Source organism: Nymphalis io, chromosome 2 (assembly GCF_905147045.1).
Source record: "Nymphalis io chromosome 2, ilAglIoxx1.1, whole genome shotgun sequence".
In the NCBI taxonomy this organism is placed as follows: domain Eukaryota; kingdom Metazoa; phylum Arthropoda; class Insecta; order Lepidoptera; family Nymphalidae; genus Nymphalis; species Nymphalis io.
In genome coordinates this window covers 9722858-9739582 of record NC_065889.1, presented here as the reverse complement: position 1 = coordinate 9739582, position 16725 = coordinate 9722858, and the positions used below count along the sequence as shown (strand labels likewise).

General features: G+C 31.0%; 3 protein-coding genes across 6 annotated transcripts in view; all 3 read left to right on the top strand.

The window, feature by feature from the left end:
• Positions 1 to 205: 205 nt before the first annotated feature.
• On the top strand, positions 206 to 1760 carry LOC126773764 (ribonuclease H2 subunit B). Its single transcript, XM_050494899.1, has 5 exons — positions 206 to 411; positions 494 to 703; positions 848 to 972; positions 1086 to 1260; positions 1378 to 1760. The coding sequence occupies exons 1-5, from the start codon at positions 312 to 314 to the stop codon at positions 1695 to 1697; spliced, it is 930 nt and encodes a 309-aa protein (XP_050350856.1). The 5' UTR covers positions 206 to 311; the 3' UTR covers positions 1698 to 1760.
• A 365-nt stretch (positions 1761 to 2125) lies between these two features.
• On the top strand, positions 2126 to 8406 carry LOC126773660 (YTH domain-containing family protein 3). 4 transcript variants are annotated; one of them, XM_050494685.1, is made up of 6 exons: positions 2126 to 2362; positions 2471 to 2495; positions 3951 to 4082; positions 5157 to 5285; positions 5408 to 6927; positions 7002 to 8406. In XM_050494685.1, the coding sequence occupies exons 1-6, from the start codon at positions 2339 to 2341 to the stop codon at positions 7041 to 7043; spliced, it is 1872 nt and encodes a 623-aa protein (XP_050350642.1). In that variant the 5' UTR covers positions 2126 to 2338; the 3' UTR covers positions 7044 to 8406. The 4 variants fall into 4 exon arrangements, with proteins under 4 accessions (XP_050350642.1, XP_050350631.1, XP_050350653.1 ...); XM_050494674.1 differs by having other exon boundaries at positions 5157 to 5288; XM_050494696.1 differs by lacking the exon at positions 5157 to 5285.
• Positions 8407 to 9741: 1335 nt separating this feature from the next.
• LOC126773745 (heparan-sulfate 6-O-sulfotransferase 2) overlaps positions 9742 to 16725 on the top strand; it is a 104898-nt gene continuing 97914 nt past the window's right edge. The window contains exon 1 of the mRNA XM_050494858.1: positions 9742 to 10353. Coding sequence (XP_050350815.1) covers positions 10165 to 10353 — 189 coding nt within the window. The 5' untranslated portion in view covers positions 9742 to 10164. The remainder of the gene's footprint in view (positions 10354 to 16725) is intronic.

Below are 16725 nucleotides of genomic sequence, written 5' to 3'. Positions count from 1 at the left end.
TATAAATGTTATAACAACCATTGACCGTTAGATTTTTTTATATAACCTATAATCGCAATTTGTGAAGTTTTGTCCAAAACCAGAGCATTCGGTTAGGAAGAAAACTTTTAATCATGTATTGATTTTTTTTATCATGGCAAACATACACTCAGCTGATGCCATTGATATTTTTTTTATTTCATTCATATTTTACATTGACTTTTGACATTGAACTGACTCCTGAACTTGAAGAAACGAGTCGAAGAGTGGCGGGAAAATAAGTAATCCTTAAACATTTCGTTGTTTTGTTGACAATAACGAATATTTTAATAATGACAACTAGGTCACAAAAGAAAGCATCATCTACTGAAACAAAAGACTCAGAAGTTTTAAAAAACCGTATAGAAAACTCTTGGATTCTTCTTGCAAAGGGTGAACAAGTGAAGTTATCCAGCAGATAAAATACAATGAATGTGTTAGACTATAGTTAATAACTATTTGTGTATTTTTCCAGAATCGTTACTCAATAATAGTAATTTTAGTATAATAACACTACCTCATCCGGCACATGGAGATCCAACAAAGTATTGTTTAGATGAAGTTAACCACAAGATGTATGAAATCATAACATTCAGTGAACCATATAGATCGTGGTTCATAGAAGATACTGTTAAATCTGATGGGGGTTTCTTAATGATGACACCAATGAATCCATTATTTTTAGGTCAGTGTTGTTTATTTATAACTCAATTGTTTCATAGTAAATACAAGATGTAGCTACATTATTATTTTTACAAAATCATGTAAATCACATTATATAGTGATCATTATGAGTATTATGCATAAAAGTTGTTTTATTTTCTTACAGTTTTACCAAGATTAAGGGAACAATGTAGCAACAGAGCAATACCATTAGAAGACTTATTAGCAGAAAAAGGTTTTGATAAAATCATTGATTTCATTGTTAATGTAGATATAATCGCTGATTTAAAAGTGAGTAACTATATAACATAAAATGTTCCAACAATGTTTTATAAAATACTTAAAACAAGTAACTTAAATTTATTATTTTACCTTTCAAGAAATTTTTAAATTTATAATTCAAGGGTCCAGCTGACATCAAGGCCTACAAATATAATGAAGAAAAAACCTTAAACTGGCTTGAAAGCAAAGTACGTAAACTAGCTCAAAAATTAAATGAAAAAAATGTGCATGTTACGTCAGGTGCTGTATCTGCAACATTTGTGTCAAGCAGTGCTAACAATGAGCATGTTGATGAAGGTAAAAGAAAGAGAAGGCACATAAAATGATAAATATTTAAAACTATATTTAATTTCATAATTTTAGTCTAGTTATATTTAAATTAGGAAATGTGTTAAAAATCCATATATTTTTCAGAGTTTTATCTTAAATATGCCAATGGAATCATATCAGGGTATCTTGAAGATTATTTAATAGAAAAACTGGAAAAGTGTTTTGATTTTAAAACAGAATTAATAGAATATATTGGTAATAAAAGAAAATCAGAAGCAGATGATATTGAAACAAACAAAAGAATTAAGCATGAAACCAATGAAGATTCTAAAGACATAAAAATGATCTTAAATAATTCAGTAACAGAAATAAAAAAACCAAAAACATTATCAGCAAAGGAAAAAGCAAGGCAAAAGGCTGCTACTGGAACAAAAACAATATCTTCTTTTTTTAGTAAAAAGTAATAAAACTTTGTGAAAAATGTTATTGTTTTAAGAATCATAATAATAAATGTAATATAAAGGCAATATATATCTATTATTTTACTAATAATTAACTTATTTCTTCAATTCTTGCATTAGGAAGGTTATGATCTTGGAACAATTACATAGCAAATAAAATATTGTTGTTTTTTATGTTTGTAATTATTGCTTACAAAATTCTGATATTACAGCAAATTAAACTGTGTTTTAAATTAAGTGGACTTTGAAATCATGAATTGCTCATAAATTAGATTTGAAAATATTTTGCATTTTAGTTATATTTTCAAAACGCTTAATAATTCTAATAAACGTGAAACACCAATTGTAGCTGAAAAAAGTATTAATATTTATGAGCTTTTAACTTTGCCACATGGGAAATAAAGGTTATTATTGTTTTAGATCTATAAAACTGGCAACACCTGATTGGTCGCCATTGCTACGTCCATATTCGTTCCTATTCCTTTTCGGACATTCATTATTTCTTTGTACAATACTGACTTTTTATTATTTTTAAGTGATTTTAGGGTACATCGGACATTGTGTAGTTTAACTCATGTGATTAATACTATTATTGTCGTGAGTAAAGACTTTAAAAAGTGTTCAATACGTTTAAATCGCGGCCAATGTCAGCAGGCGTGTCAGATCAGGTATTTCGCATTATCGCCTATTTATGCTTTATTTACGTATGATTATAGCGTTATCTTTGCAAATACTTACACCTTTTGTTTCTTGTTTCATGTTTATTGGACATGTAGCGGATGAAAGGGCAAGGGAACCAAGGTAAAGATGTGCCATTATGACGTTGCAGGTGTTTTCTTACTAGGAAGAACCTCGTACCGGTCGACTCGCGTCCGGTATAATATGCGAACATGATGCCTTCGTTAGCGTCATATAAATTTCACTTTCTATACTATTGCGTTACAAATATTAATCATTTCTCAACACAACAATTTACTACGATTTTTTTAATAACACTCATTACAGAGAAAGTTACAAGTGAATCATTAGAAACCGAAATATTTAGATATAATTAAATTAATTATTAATCACCAAAACAATTTTAACTATTAATCTAATCTTAAAATACATAATAGTGATTACTATAAATCATAGGGTTTTCATTGTCAATATGTGCATATTGTTATTTACTTTGTATTTGATTACATAATGTTATTGAATATTTGTTTTTATTCCTCATAAAATAATTTACTATTCTCATTTAATCAATAGTTTTCAAATTTTTTTATGTATAAATCATCACAAAATATTTTTCTATTATGATTGTATATATTTAAATGAGTTCGAATGTTATATTATTTCTTATTTGGTTTTTTTTTATAATACTATCATACCAGCAAAAACTATTTTTTATAGCCTATGTAGTGTGTCAATACAGTTCACTATATAAAATTTAAATATGTTACAAAATAAAAATTATAATATAGGACTATCTATATAAATAATGGATATGATTAAAAAAAACATTTTTAATTAATACATAATATTATAATTTAATTTCAAGCGTTTTTTATTGTCTCTTATGTAGAACCTCATTATATCTTATCTTTTAAATAGACAATTCCCTTATTTGCATCTATTGTACTTAGTATTTTAAAAGTATTATAAGGATATGTTTTCGTTTTTATAATTTTAGTATAGGTTGTTATTTGCTTTGGGCTACTACATTTGTTATCATACTGTAAGTATATTGTTTTATTGTTGTTTGTAATATAATGTAAGTGACAATGAAAAAGTTATTGACCTTTATTAAAAATATTAATTAATTGAAATTAATCAGTTCAAATAGTTACTTGTAGTTTCTCAGTAATGACTGCTGCTATAATTGGAATGTTACTGTGTTTAACTTCTTTTTCAAAAGTGTTTAAGTCACTGAGTTTCTAACTGAATAATAGATGTAAATGAATTTAAAAATAAAAATTATTGTTATTGAGTTTTTTTTATTGTACACAAAATATATTGGATTTTTTTATTAAGTCAGAATTTTATTAGACTAATTTTTAGTTTTCTTAAAAATAATTTAATCTATTATTTACTAAGCTTATTATGTTGAATGTTACCTAAAATAATTTTATAATAAAATTAATTTTTGTTACACAAAAAAAAAATTGTTTCTACACACACTCAAAACATATTTCATTAAATATAACTGTGTTACTTAATTATGAAAGTTATGTATCCAAATTGTTTCACTTTTACATATGTATTACATTTCAGTAACAAATGTATCTAAGGAGCAACAGTTAGAGAGTGGTGGCGACGAGTTGGCGGAGGTGTCATGGCGTCATCAGCAGCAACCATCTTATGCACCACCCATCTCGTCAGCAGCCGACCCCTACAGCGCGGCAGGTAGGTACATACATTTTATTCAAAAGTTTTTAGTAACAATTTAGACTTTAGTATAGTGCTATCAATGCTTATATTATATACTAAAGCTTTCAATATTATTTATTAATGCACATGGCTTCATTATTTTGTATTAATATAATATATTTCATACCACCAAGCAACAATACTTTGTATTGCTGTGTGCTTGCCTGAATGGTCACTTAGCCATTGTAATAACAGCACATGGGACCATAAGCCCGTGGTTAGTGGAGCAGTTTCACTTTTAGTACATAGTAGTATATACTGTATTAGTGCAAGTGCTTATAGGTGTGATCACTTGCCATCAGATGCTTTGCTTTTCTAAGATAAAAATTGAAAATACCTACTCATTATAAATTTTTTAGTAATAGATAATGGCATTGTTTTATCTTTAAGTGATTGTACAATATGAATATTTTATAGCTGCCACTTTGAACTCGTATATATAAGTAACAGTGCAAAGGATGTAAAAGAAATTGTCATTACTAATTAATGGTTAATTTGAGATTTAATACTATTTTAAGATAAGAAAATTAAACTAGTTTTCTATAAATTCTATAAATCAATTGTAACAAAAAAATGGTGTGCTTGTGCATTACTTTCAAATGGTTAAAAGAAAAATGAATATGGGTAAAATAATTAAAAGCTATAAAGTCATAATAGTGTATACACTAAATAGAGAGAATGAATGCTGATTAAACTATTGTAGCCCGCGAACTCACTTGTTGCATTTTCAGAGCTGTAATAATAAAATGTTTGTATTGTAAAAAATCTGAACCCATCAGAAAAGAGTATGAGTTGGTAATAATAACACTATTTACTACAACTGCACCTACTTAACAATTTTAATTACATTTTTATTTTTAGTATTTTGGCTACATATTTATTATTTACAGAAAAATGTATATTATGAAAACAGCCACTTGTCACCTGTTAATGATATTACTAATATATCACTACATTATTTTATATTCTTATGCAGTTAAGATGATTTTTTTTACATTTATATATTTTTAATATTAATTCAATTTATAAACATTTCCTATTTTTTTTCAGGTTATTATGGTACAACAGCACTTCCTTATCAGGCCTTTGGAGTCGGAGATGGAACATGGTCTACCAATGGAACAGATCCAATGACTTTCCTTGGAGGATACAATCCTCATGATTCTTATGGCATGGATGGTAGCTAGTATTTATTCCAGTCAAACTATAGTTATGATGATTTACCGAAAGTCGTACACAAACTTAGTTAATAGCATGATTATTTATTGAATAAGTATATCATTTACGAACTATAATTTCAGGTGTCTTTGGACCATCAACAACGCCGTTTTCGACAGCTGCATTTGGACCAGCTTCAACATTTAATTATTTTCCTGGAAATGGTGATTACTCCACTTGGGGTCAATTAGGTCGCGCTAAGCAGTATGATGACTATTATAGAAATGATGGATTGTACGTCCCAGATGGAATTAAGGCCGTTGAAACCGGCGTACAGGCACTCTCGCTCGGCGAGCACAACAAGAACGATAAAGACCGTACTCCTGAACTTAAAGATGTTTCAAGTGGATCGCAACCCAAAAAGATGACATGGGCTTCAATAGCGAGTCAACCGGCGAAACCAGCTCCGTCCTCACAGAGTGGCGGATTGAAGAAGAAGGGGCCTGGAATGCCACCTCCACCAATAGTGCCAGGGAAACATAACATGGATATTAGTACGTGGGATGCTGGTAAGAGTGCTCCTGTAGTGACTGCACCGCCTCCACCGCTACAACCGCCGCCCGTGCCAGCTCCACTACCGATGCCGCAGCCTTCACCATCGCCCGCCGCTGCGCCTATGCAGCGTGGGCCGCCGCCACAGCATCAGCCGCCCCAAGCGTGGACTCATGCGCCTCGTGCTCCACCGCCGCATCAGCCTCGCCCTTCTCATCCGGTGCCTCCTATACCCGCTCAAACGGTTGTCAGTGCTCCGGCGCCGGCAACGGCACACCCCGTGTTAGAAGAATTACGGGTTAAAAATGAATACAATCCTAAGGAATTTGATCTAAGTGCGCCTCTTACCCGTTTCTTTGTCATTAAGTCTTACTCTGAAGATGATATACATCGAAGTATCAAATATGAAATCTGGTGTAGTACAGAACACGGTAATAAACGTCTTGATGCTGCATTTCGCGATCGCGAGCGAGAGGGAGGGGCAGTGTTTCTGTTCTTTTCTGTAAATGGCAGCGGCCATTTCTGTGGAATGGCGCGAATGATTAGTGCCGTTGATTATAATTCCAACTCAAACGTGTGGTCGCAAGACAAGTGGAAGGGACAATTTCGTGTTAGGTGGATATATGTTAAGGACGTTCCCAATGTTCAACTCCGTCATATCAAATTAGAGAACAATGAGAATAAACCAGTGACAAACTCTCGCGATACACAAGAAGTCCCGCACGCCAAGGGCCTTCAGGTATTACGAATTATGCATAGTTACTGCCATTCCACTTCTATATTCGATGATTTTATTCACTATGAGCGCCGTCAAGAAGAGGAAGACTCGCGCAAAGTACCTCACCACCCTATACAGGACAATAATCGCGAAGATCACGAGGGTGGTCGTGGATATCGAAATTACCGAGAATATAGAGACCATCGAGATGGACGAGACGGCCGTGAACATCGCGATGGACGGGAGCCCAGGGACCACCGGGACGTCCGTGAGCCACGTGACCTGCGGGATGCTCGCGACCTGCGCGATCACAGGGAAGATCGTGACGGACGAGACAATCGGGACCATGGTTACCGCGACCGGGATTCAGGTTATAATAGATCACATCATAAGGTTCGTCTTCTTTTAATTTTTAAATGTAATGTAATCTTGTTTTACAACTTGCTTATACTATGGAACTGTTACAGGACCGCGATGGTTCCCGTGGACGTGGAAGAGCTCGGAACTAATCGTGTATAATGTGTGAGAACTATTTGAGGACTGGCTTCTCTCCATGGACACCTAGTACTCAAGTAAATAATTGGTACCGCATTACAAGAGTTGTATGCCTAATGGACATGCAGATAATAGCAATGAGGAACCTACATTCGATGTGACTCACTGAAGTTGCATTAAAACTTGAACTATTGTTACATAAAATAGATTATTAATTGTTTTGAACAGTGCTTTGCTAAGAGAAAAAAACACTCAACAAATTAAAATGTGCTAAATAATGTTTTATACTGGAAGAACATTTAATTAAATAATGACTAGTGAACAGAACATTAATTAATTATCATAAATTGTCATGTGTTGGTTTCATATCACATGATGTTGTGTGGAATTGTGGACTTTATTTCAAATTTGTGGACTAAATTAATGAAATATAGTAATTTTATAAATAGAAAAATCTGTGGTGAGAGGGGTTGATCCTTTTGATTAAAGACTGGTGAAGTTTTGGGGGTATAATGAAATAGCAACATTGTGCACTGATAGTGTAGTGTTCTAATTATTCCCCCGGAGATCAGTGTGAAGATAATACCAGCTAATAGTATGTACTAATTGGTGAAAAACTTGTATAACTTTTATGATACAAGAAAACATAATGTAATCACATGGGATGTACAATGGACATTTTATATACAGTTTTATAATCATACAGGAATTCTCTCGTAACATTTTTTATTTCATACATTAAGTGTTATGTCACTTTATTTTAGCATTGTTTTCATTAATACATTTTTATAATATTGTACTGCAATACCTATGGTACTTGCTAAATCACTGTAAACAACTTTTTATTACTTTGATTTAGAGTAGAAATGGATTGATGGTTTATTTTAAACATTTGTAAATAATATGTATTTTAATAAAGAAGAAATTGAATATTTTCTACTATTAAGTGCAACAACAGTGTGACGAGAGAAAATTGACAATGGAAGTTTATGATTTACTGTATCCTTTTGTTGTTAATGTAGTGTCGGTTTGGTGGTGGAAGCAGAATGCTTCAAGATTTAATTACCCCACCTTAATTTTACATGTGCCTTTTTATTTCAAATCAACTGTGATTAGAATCAAACTATTCACTTTATAATACCTTTCAATCAATTCTTAGTTGTACCATTTTTTTTTTGTTTCATACAATGTTACAAGAAATATGATGTATAATTTTTATTTTTATAATAGTGTATAACTGCAACAAAATAATCATATGCAAAATATCATTGCATGTTAATTTTCTAGTAAATTCGCAATGTTTGTTTCTTATAACAATTATGTGAACTTGTATAAAGTTCGATTGATACTGGATTAAACTGTCATAGACGTTGTTAAGCATTATTTTTATCCCATTTCAGTCACTTTCCTACCAAAGTACTTTGTCAGTTATTTAATTATATTCTGAAAAAAAAAAATATTTTGAATCACATATGAAAACAATTATATTCAGTTTATTAAGAGTGAATGTTTGAAAAAAAAAATTATACTGTAGGCAAATTCTATTTTAGTTTATTAGTATGTACTATACTGTTGAAGCAAAGGGCTTAACAACAGTAAAAATGAACATTGTAAATAATTCAATCACATCTATTGTGGTTGAATAATAAAACAATTTTGTCTTTTTAATTATTTCAGAAAGACAAGATTCTGAATTTTTAGGTAAAAAATGGTCACCTTCGTATCAACACAGGTACTGGAAAATATAACTAACGGTGCTACAAATATTTGGCCACATTACCTAATAATGGTAAACAAATACCATACAATATTTCTATAGGTAGGCAGACTGGCTACTGTTAGAAATATTAACATTTCCTTACATTGGTAATGTGCCAGTCCTCACCAGCCTTGAAATGTCCCTTGTTTGTAGTTACACTGGCTCACTCAGCCTAAACATCGGAACACGACCATACTAAGTATTGCTGTTTAGTGGTAGAGTATGTTATGATTGGGTTTCAACTACGACTGGCTTGCACCAAATAAAAGTTGTATTAAAAGTTACTTAACCATTGCACGTTATTTAAAAAAAAATAACTTCAAAAAAGTTCTGCCAGAATATTACTGTTGATTCTGATATATAAGTCAATTTTTGAATAAATTATATTCGGTGTATCGCCTATGAGCTTGCGACTAACATCGCGATGCTGCCGAAATAACGTTGAGCTATTGAGGCTAATAGTTTTGAGAAAAATATTCAACGGAGATGGAATAACTTATTCGTGGAATCTAGTATGTGCCCCGCCTTAGACCAATCATGAGTTTATTATGTATTTAAGATATTATTCACTTTACAATGGCTCACTCTATCTTCACAAAATTATAAAGTATTTTTGTGTGGCGACAGTGTTATACAATTATCGCGTTGATGGATTTGAAAATGTATAACCGTAATTTTTTTTGCGGCGTACGGCTTAGTTTTAGTATATGAGCTTGGGAGTGAAAGTGATAACTAATGTGTAAGATAAAACCTAATGTTAAACTACAATTTAAGCACTTGTAAGGTACTTTGTAATGTGAAATCAAAGAGAATGTAATCACTGATGGCAATATTTTTCGGTTTGTCATAGTCCTAACTTAACTATTATGACATTGACACTTGTCAAAAGTTACAACATGACAACCTAAAAACGCTTACTTCACAGTGTACGCAATATTAAGAACTCTTATTTATTTACAATGTAGTTTTAAACCTTAATTTAAATATAAGTATTAATTAACAATGTGTTTAGTTTTAAGTGTCAAGTGAAGATTGGTATTTGAATGAAACATATAAATGGAGTGTATTGTGTTTTTAAATGAAAAAAACTGCAGTATGTTTATATTCGCTTGGTGTTCTGTCACTTCGAGACCCATACTCGTTGAGCCACCGTCTGATGGCTCAGTCTCGCATTTTAGTATTGGCATCGCCGCTGACACAACGCCCGTGTGATATCAGCAAAACAATGTTATCGAACTCGTATCACTATCAGATAATAAAAAGACGATAATAATAAAATGAGTTCGATGCGAAGTACCAATTTATTACAGACACTATAATGTCCGAAAGACCGAAGTAGTGAGTGATCGATTTAAGTATTTTTTTAAAAATGAGACATGCATTCGGCCGAGATGCAAAAAAGTGTTTCAGTGCAAGTAGATAGTGATTTTGCCCTACTACTGCCTAGCGGTGCATATGAAATAAAGAAAATGGAGCCAAGATCGAAGTTACGGAAAGTGATATTGTTCTGTTTACTACTTTCACTGTTTGGAATGGTGGCATTTGGATATTTCTGTCCAGACCAGGTAACAACTCATATTTCATCACCTATAATATTATATAGACAATTTGTTATATTCAAAGATTAAAAAAAACTTTCACTAGTGAAGTGAATAATTATTATCAAATAAATAAAGTATTTTTATGGGATTTCATTGAATGTAGACAATTTTTTGTAAAAAAGTGAATTAATAACAAATCAAGTGCAATAATGCATAATTTTTTTTAAATTTTATATTTGTTATACCCACATCGTAATTAAAAAATATATGCTTGTAAGTCAATTGTATAAAAACACTAAAATGGTTTTATAAATAACTTCCAATATAAAAGTAGTAAAAATTTAAATGCTACAACATTTATAAATAATATTACTTATTCAAATTTAAGTAAATATTAATTAAATGCAACAAAATGTTTTCCTTATCATTTGTAAAGTAAGTTACCGATACTCAAACAAAATTAATTTGAAAAAAAAACCGCAATCAGTAAATATCTTATCCTAGCCATCTTGCTCTTAAAACAAGCTTATAAAAAAAGTTATGTATAATGTAATATGCACAATTTTATTTGGTATAACATTGCCTTACTGACAATAAACTCTTTTTAATTCATAACATTGAATTAAACAAACAAACAATTGTTTATTATACAAGTTTGTCATTAGAGGATTTTTGATATTGGATATAACATTGGTAAGATAGTTAAGAAAACAAAATAATTTTATTTAATTTTCAAATAAAATAACTTATAATTTCGATTATTAAAAATAAATATATTAATTAAGTATATCTAACAATAATTTTTAAACTTAATCTGGGTTCCAAAATAAAAAAAAACCTAGTACTGACACACATACCTAGAATATATTTTATATGTTTTTTTTAATATGACCATGAGTTGCTTACTGTGTTAAAATATAATTAAAGCAACAATAAAAGAATAATAATATAGTGTAAACTAAAATTGTAACAGATTTTCTTTTAAAATAATTAAAATTTATTTTTAATACAATTTAAAAAATAAATATCAGAATAATAAATCGTATGGCTTATTTAACAGAGTCACAGTTGTGGCTCGTCAACTTCACTAATTAAAGAGGGTGGCAGCCATGCAAGTGGTTTTCATTTGTTTTTGCGTTCACAACCAGGCAGCGGTAAAAAAGCCGCTCGCAACCCTTTAAGCAGCTTAGAATGGCTTTACTGTAAAGACGTGTACACTGTACATCTGTGGTTGCGGTCTTTGACCGGAAATTTCTTTAAAAAAATAATAATAATGTTAATGTTTTGCATTTTGTAACTAGGTATTTATAACGTAAACTCTAGACTAGTATTACATTTTAATTCCTAAATAATCAATTTATTATTCGTTGTGTGATTGTTGTTTTTCAAATTAATTAGCATAAATGTTATATATAGCATTAGATTAATGACAAATTGTAATTCAATGCCTTGCTTAGTATGATTGAAATTGAATATCGTAGGTACATTTAATATCTGTATTCAATGTTTAATTGTTCTTACGTGTTATATCGTACACTGCTATTAAAAAACAATAATACGAAAATAAATAACAGTTCTGGTATTTTTTTTAAATTATAATTACACTTGAGCAATAAACAGCGATTGCTTCATTATCATTCAAATTAACAAATATGATTTCGAATTAAAATGCGATGTAATCTTCGCTATATTTAAATAAGCGTACAAAAATAATTTTATCTGCTACAAGGATTATATTTCCCAGAAAATTATAAAATGTAAGATCTTTCAATTATAACGAAAAAATGTTTTTAATAATGCAATTATGTTAATTACAAAATATGTTTTTGTTACTGATATTTCAGATTATTCATAATAATGTAAGTCGTTCAGTAAAGCGCGAAAACCGATTGGAAATGAAACGGCTAAAAGCGCAGTTACTCCTATCATGATTCTCAAAGCTTTGTTGTCCCCATCGAATGAGAATAGGATCAGCCATATATGGACACTCACCGCGCGAGTTCCATATAGGATTGTTTCGAACATGGCGCTGCCCATTAGCGACGGACATCGCGCCTCTGCGCCGTGTTAAAAATTAAACTTGTACTCACAGGCCGTGTAATATGTAAATTGAAACTGGTCCAAACGAAATCCTAGTGGAATTTCGTCTGGTCCTTAATATCCCTCACGTGAATGCATAAAACAATCCTGTTAACAGATATATCGTCTCTTGGTTCAATCGTACTAACTACTGTCAAGTTTTGTATAGATAGAAATATATACAAACTAACTCATTAATAGAAACCCAGCCTGATTTCGGCTATAGTTGCCGATCATAAGAACTAAACAATTTGCGTAGGTAGGAGACATATAGGTGGACAAGTATGTGCCCGAACACAGGTGCATTCTCTATTCGGGCGGAAGTCTAACACCACGAGATTAAAGCGGCAGGTCAACTTCATAACTCCGGGCTGCTTTGTAGAATACCTTGACAATAATTTAATTCAATCGAATTTTATAGAGCCGTCGCAGGATAGAGGTTTGTAATTACATTTAAAGTGTTTTAGGAAAGCATATCGTAATTAGGCGATTGTGGAATCCGTTTCTTTATATTTCGTTTAAATATGTCTTGTCTAAAAAAAGTAACTACGCAAGCTCTCTTCTTAATATTTCGTATAAGCCTATTCAGTCTCACACCACAACTTAAATTTTGTCTCTTTTTCTTATGTTTTTTTTTTGTTAATGTGTACAAATAATGGGAACAAGATTTGGAACAAAAAAAAACAATTTATTCAAAATAAGATCTGATTTTAAATTAATTATTCAGAATAAATATGATGTAGTAATTCCATGTATACATGAGCCGAAATAGCCCAGAGACTGAGTTCGAACCCGGGCAAGAACCGATGAAATTGTTGTGTTTGTTGATGTGTTGTATTCGTGATTATAATTCATCTCATGGTCGGAGGCGAAGAAATACATCATGAAGAAACCTGCTTGTTTCTAATTTCACGGAAATTCTGCCACATGCGTACCCTAACCTGCATTGGAGCCGCGTGATAAAGTAAGCTATCTCCTCAAAATAAAAGGAGCGGATACTTTAGCCCAAGAGTGGGACATTTACTTTTGGAGGTATTTTTGGGTAGTGCTAGTAACGTATGTCTTCCTATTTACCTGTACCTGTGTTCTGAGAACGTGAACGTGAATGCAAAATTTAATGATGACTGATTGAGTAGTTAAGACATGAAAGCGTAACAAACAAACAAACAATTAAATAAACAAATAAACTCACTTTCTCATTAATAATATTAGTAATAATATTTCAATTAATGACAACTTGTGCAAATCGATCAGAATAATACATGTTTTCTTAGTTATTTGGTGCACGTTATTGGAATTACAACATCAACCCGTTTTCGTCTCACGCTTAAAATTCAATTTGCAGAACCAACAGTTAAATTGCAATTTTGTTCGTCGCGTCGTGGAAATGGTGGCCATCCTCATTTGGTGTCGAATGGATCGTGTCATCCATGAGACGGTAGTCAGGATTGCGTATTGCATGATAATGGACAGGATAACATCTGGCCTCTGTCGCCCACGGTGAATTGCCTCAACACACCTCTCTAATATAAAGGCTAAAGATTAAATTGCTACATTATAAATAACTCGCCGTTTTAGTTTGAACCCACTATTCTTGGGTGGTAAGTCTAAATGTCATTGATTAGATAAAAATAAACCATGGAAGGAGCTGACCTTTCCGCTTGAATAACTTTCTGATTGGTTTTATCTCTTTGGGTGATAAATGAAGATTGAAGCTGTTTATTCGGAATTTTTATTACTATTTAATTTTAATACGCGGTATTGTTATTTGGTTTCATTTAAAGACTTTTGTACTTTAGGTATTTTGTTTTGAAATTTTCAGTAAATATAAGTTACATTTCATTTAGTAATCAAGTAGTTAGTGAGTGTTGCATGTATACATGTAGATATTACTTATAAATATTGTACGTTTGGCTTCTATGTCTATACAATTAAAAATCAATCGCTGTCTGTCTGTGATTCCAAAAATAACTGCCGTTTTTAAGGTTATGTAAATGTTAACCAAAACCAAATCAACTATTACTTCTATTTTTTGTATTTCGGTTTGTCCGGGAGTAATTTTAAAAATGTCTAAAAATTACATATTAATTATTATAATGTTTATTCCAAGGTACGCTTTACTTTTTATTTCATCAAAATCCGCTATCTATCAAAAGTTATAACAACTTAAAATGTACGAACATGTGTTTATTTCATGAAAACCGCGGGGCATGGTTAGTCATTAATAACGCTTATATATAAAATAAATACGTCGTTAATAATGTTTCTAATGTAATAATGTTATGTATAAACATATATGCTTGACATTGTTTTTATTCTTATGCGTTCACGCATCGTTCATCAAATCGCGTTAATTCTTTGTTCGGTTTTGCTTAGTATTTACTATTTATGTAAAGATTTATGTCATTGTAAAACCAACGTAAAAATTACGAAGCGCGATAAATATTTACAAAAATAATATTAAAAGCAATTGTATTAACTAAAAACATGATTGTGTAATAATACATAACAGACATATATATATTATAATATAATGTGCAATACACAAATTGTATGACTCATATTAATTTGCTCATTGTTACAGGAAAAATGATAAATTTCAAAGTTTAAGCCTTAAAATTTATATAATCTATATATATATATATATAAAATGACTTGTCCTGACTGACTCATCAACGCAGAGCCTAAACCTATATTAACACTGATATTTTACAGCCCTTTTGGTAATCATTTATAGTTTTCATCATAAAATATTTAATTATTTTATACTTAAAGAAAAACAAAATGACACCTGATGGTAAGTGGTCACTAACGCCCATAGACATTGGCATTGTAAGAAATGTTAACCATCGCTTACATCAGCAATGGGCCACCAACTTTGGGAACTAAGATTTTATGTCCCTTGTGCCTGTAATAGCACTGGCTCACTCACCCTTCAAACCAGAACACAACAATACCAAGTTTTGCGGTAGAATATCTGCTGAGTGGGTGGTACCTACCCAAACAAGCTTGGACGAAGCAAAAAATCACGCATACAATCGTACAGAGCATACAAAGAAACTTCCCTTTTTAAAGTCTGTTAAAAATATTAACGACTGGAATAAAAGTCAATCATTACGAGTCTTTAATTAACTTCACTTATTAGTATGCGTGAGTCAGATCTTTCAACTGAATTTTAAACCAGTTCCACACAACCGATGAACTGAAATTTTACATAAACTTTTGGTATTGGTGAGAAAAAATACTGGCTTCAGCGCGTGGTTTAAATATGAGTTTCCCTTTAAAAGTTGTGTTAACACTTGTGGGTATTTATGTGGGTTGATTGAGTTAATGAAAAACAGTCCAATAATTAATACACTCCATTTATAATACTCAGACAGCGTAACGTTGTGGCAGGAATGATTTAAAAACGAATGCCCTGCTTTGGCGCGTCCTACCCACTTTATACAAAAATAATCGGAAGTTAGTTTACGAACTAATAAAATATTGTTTACAACGTTATTTAATAATACGATGATTAACGAAATTATTAATAATGAATTATAGGTATAATAAGGTAGGTAGTAAGTAGGTAAATCACCGAGATGAATATCGTTGGGAGTAGTTATTATACGCGACCTGGGCTGGCTGGGCGCCTATGTGGTACTTGTTAACAGTTGTTTTTAGACTATTTTTTTAAATTAAATATTTCGTTCTTTCGCATGATCTTTGAAGATGTACATATAAAGAAGTTAGTAAGGAACTTTTTGTTAATAAATTGAATATTTCTTTTTAAAATAATGTATTTAACATATATTCGAAGCAATAATTGTTTTTATAAATGGCGTAATTAACTTGTTATTAAAGTTCATTGAATAACACAATTAAATATACTTTAAAAACAAAAGTTGAGAACAAGCAAGAAACTCGGTAATTATTCTGTTTTTATTCATTGAAATAAATGTACCTATTACAATTTTACGTTTAAATTTATATACTTTATACATATCAACGACAACAATCTCCATGACTTTTTTATCATTTATACAATCTTGTAATATATAATAATATATTAATGATTATTATCAATATAAACTTTAAATTTTTTGATTTTTCATATTTGAAGTGTGCGGGATTTTGTTATTGAAAGATCTTGATCCAGGAATGTTGTACTGACTATACGGAGTCGCCAACTTGAGTTTTACATTAAAATAATAAATTACATTAAATTAATTAGTTTGAAACAATTGAGAATATCAATATATTTATTTAGAGAGTGCATCTCTTATTATTTAGGTAGACTTAAAGTTAGTACGTTGGTATCGCATCGAGCTCTGT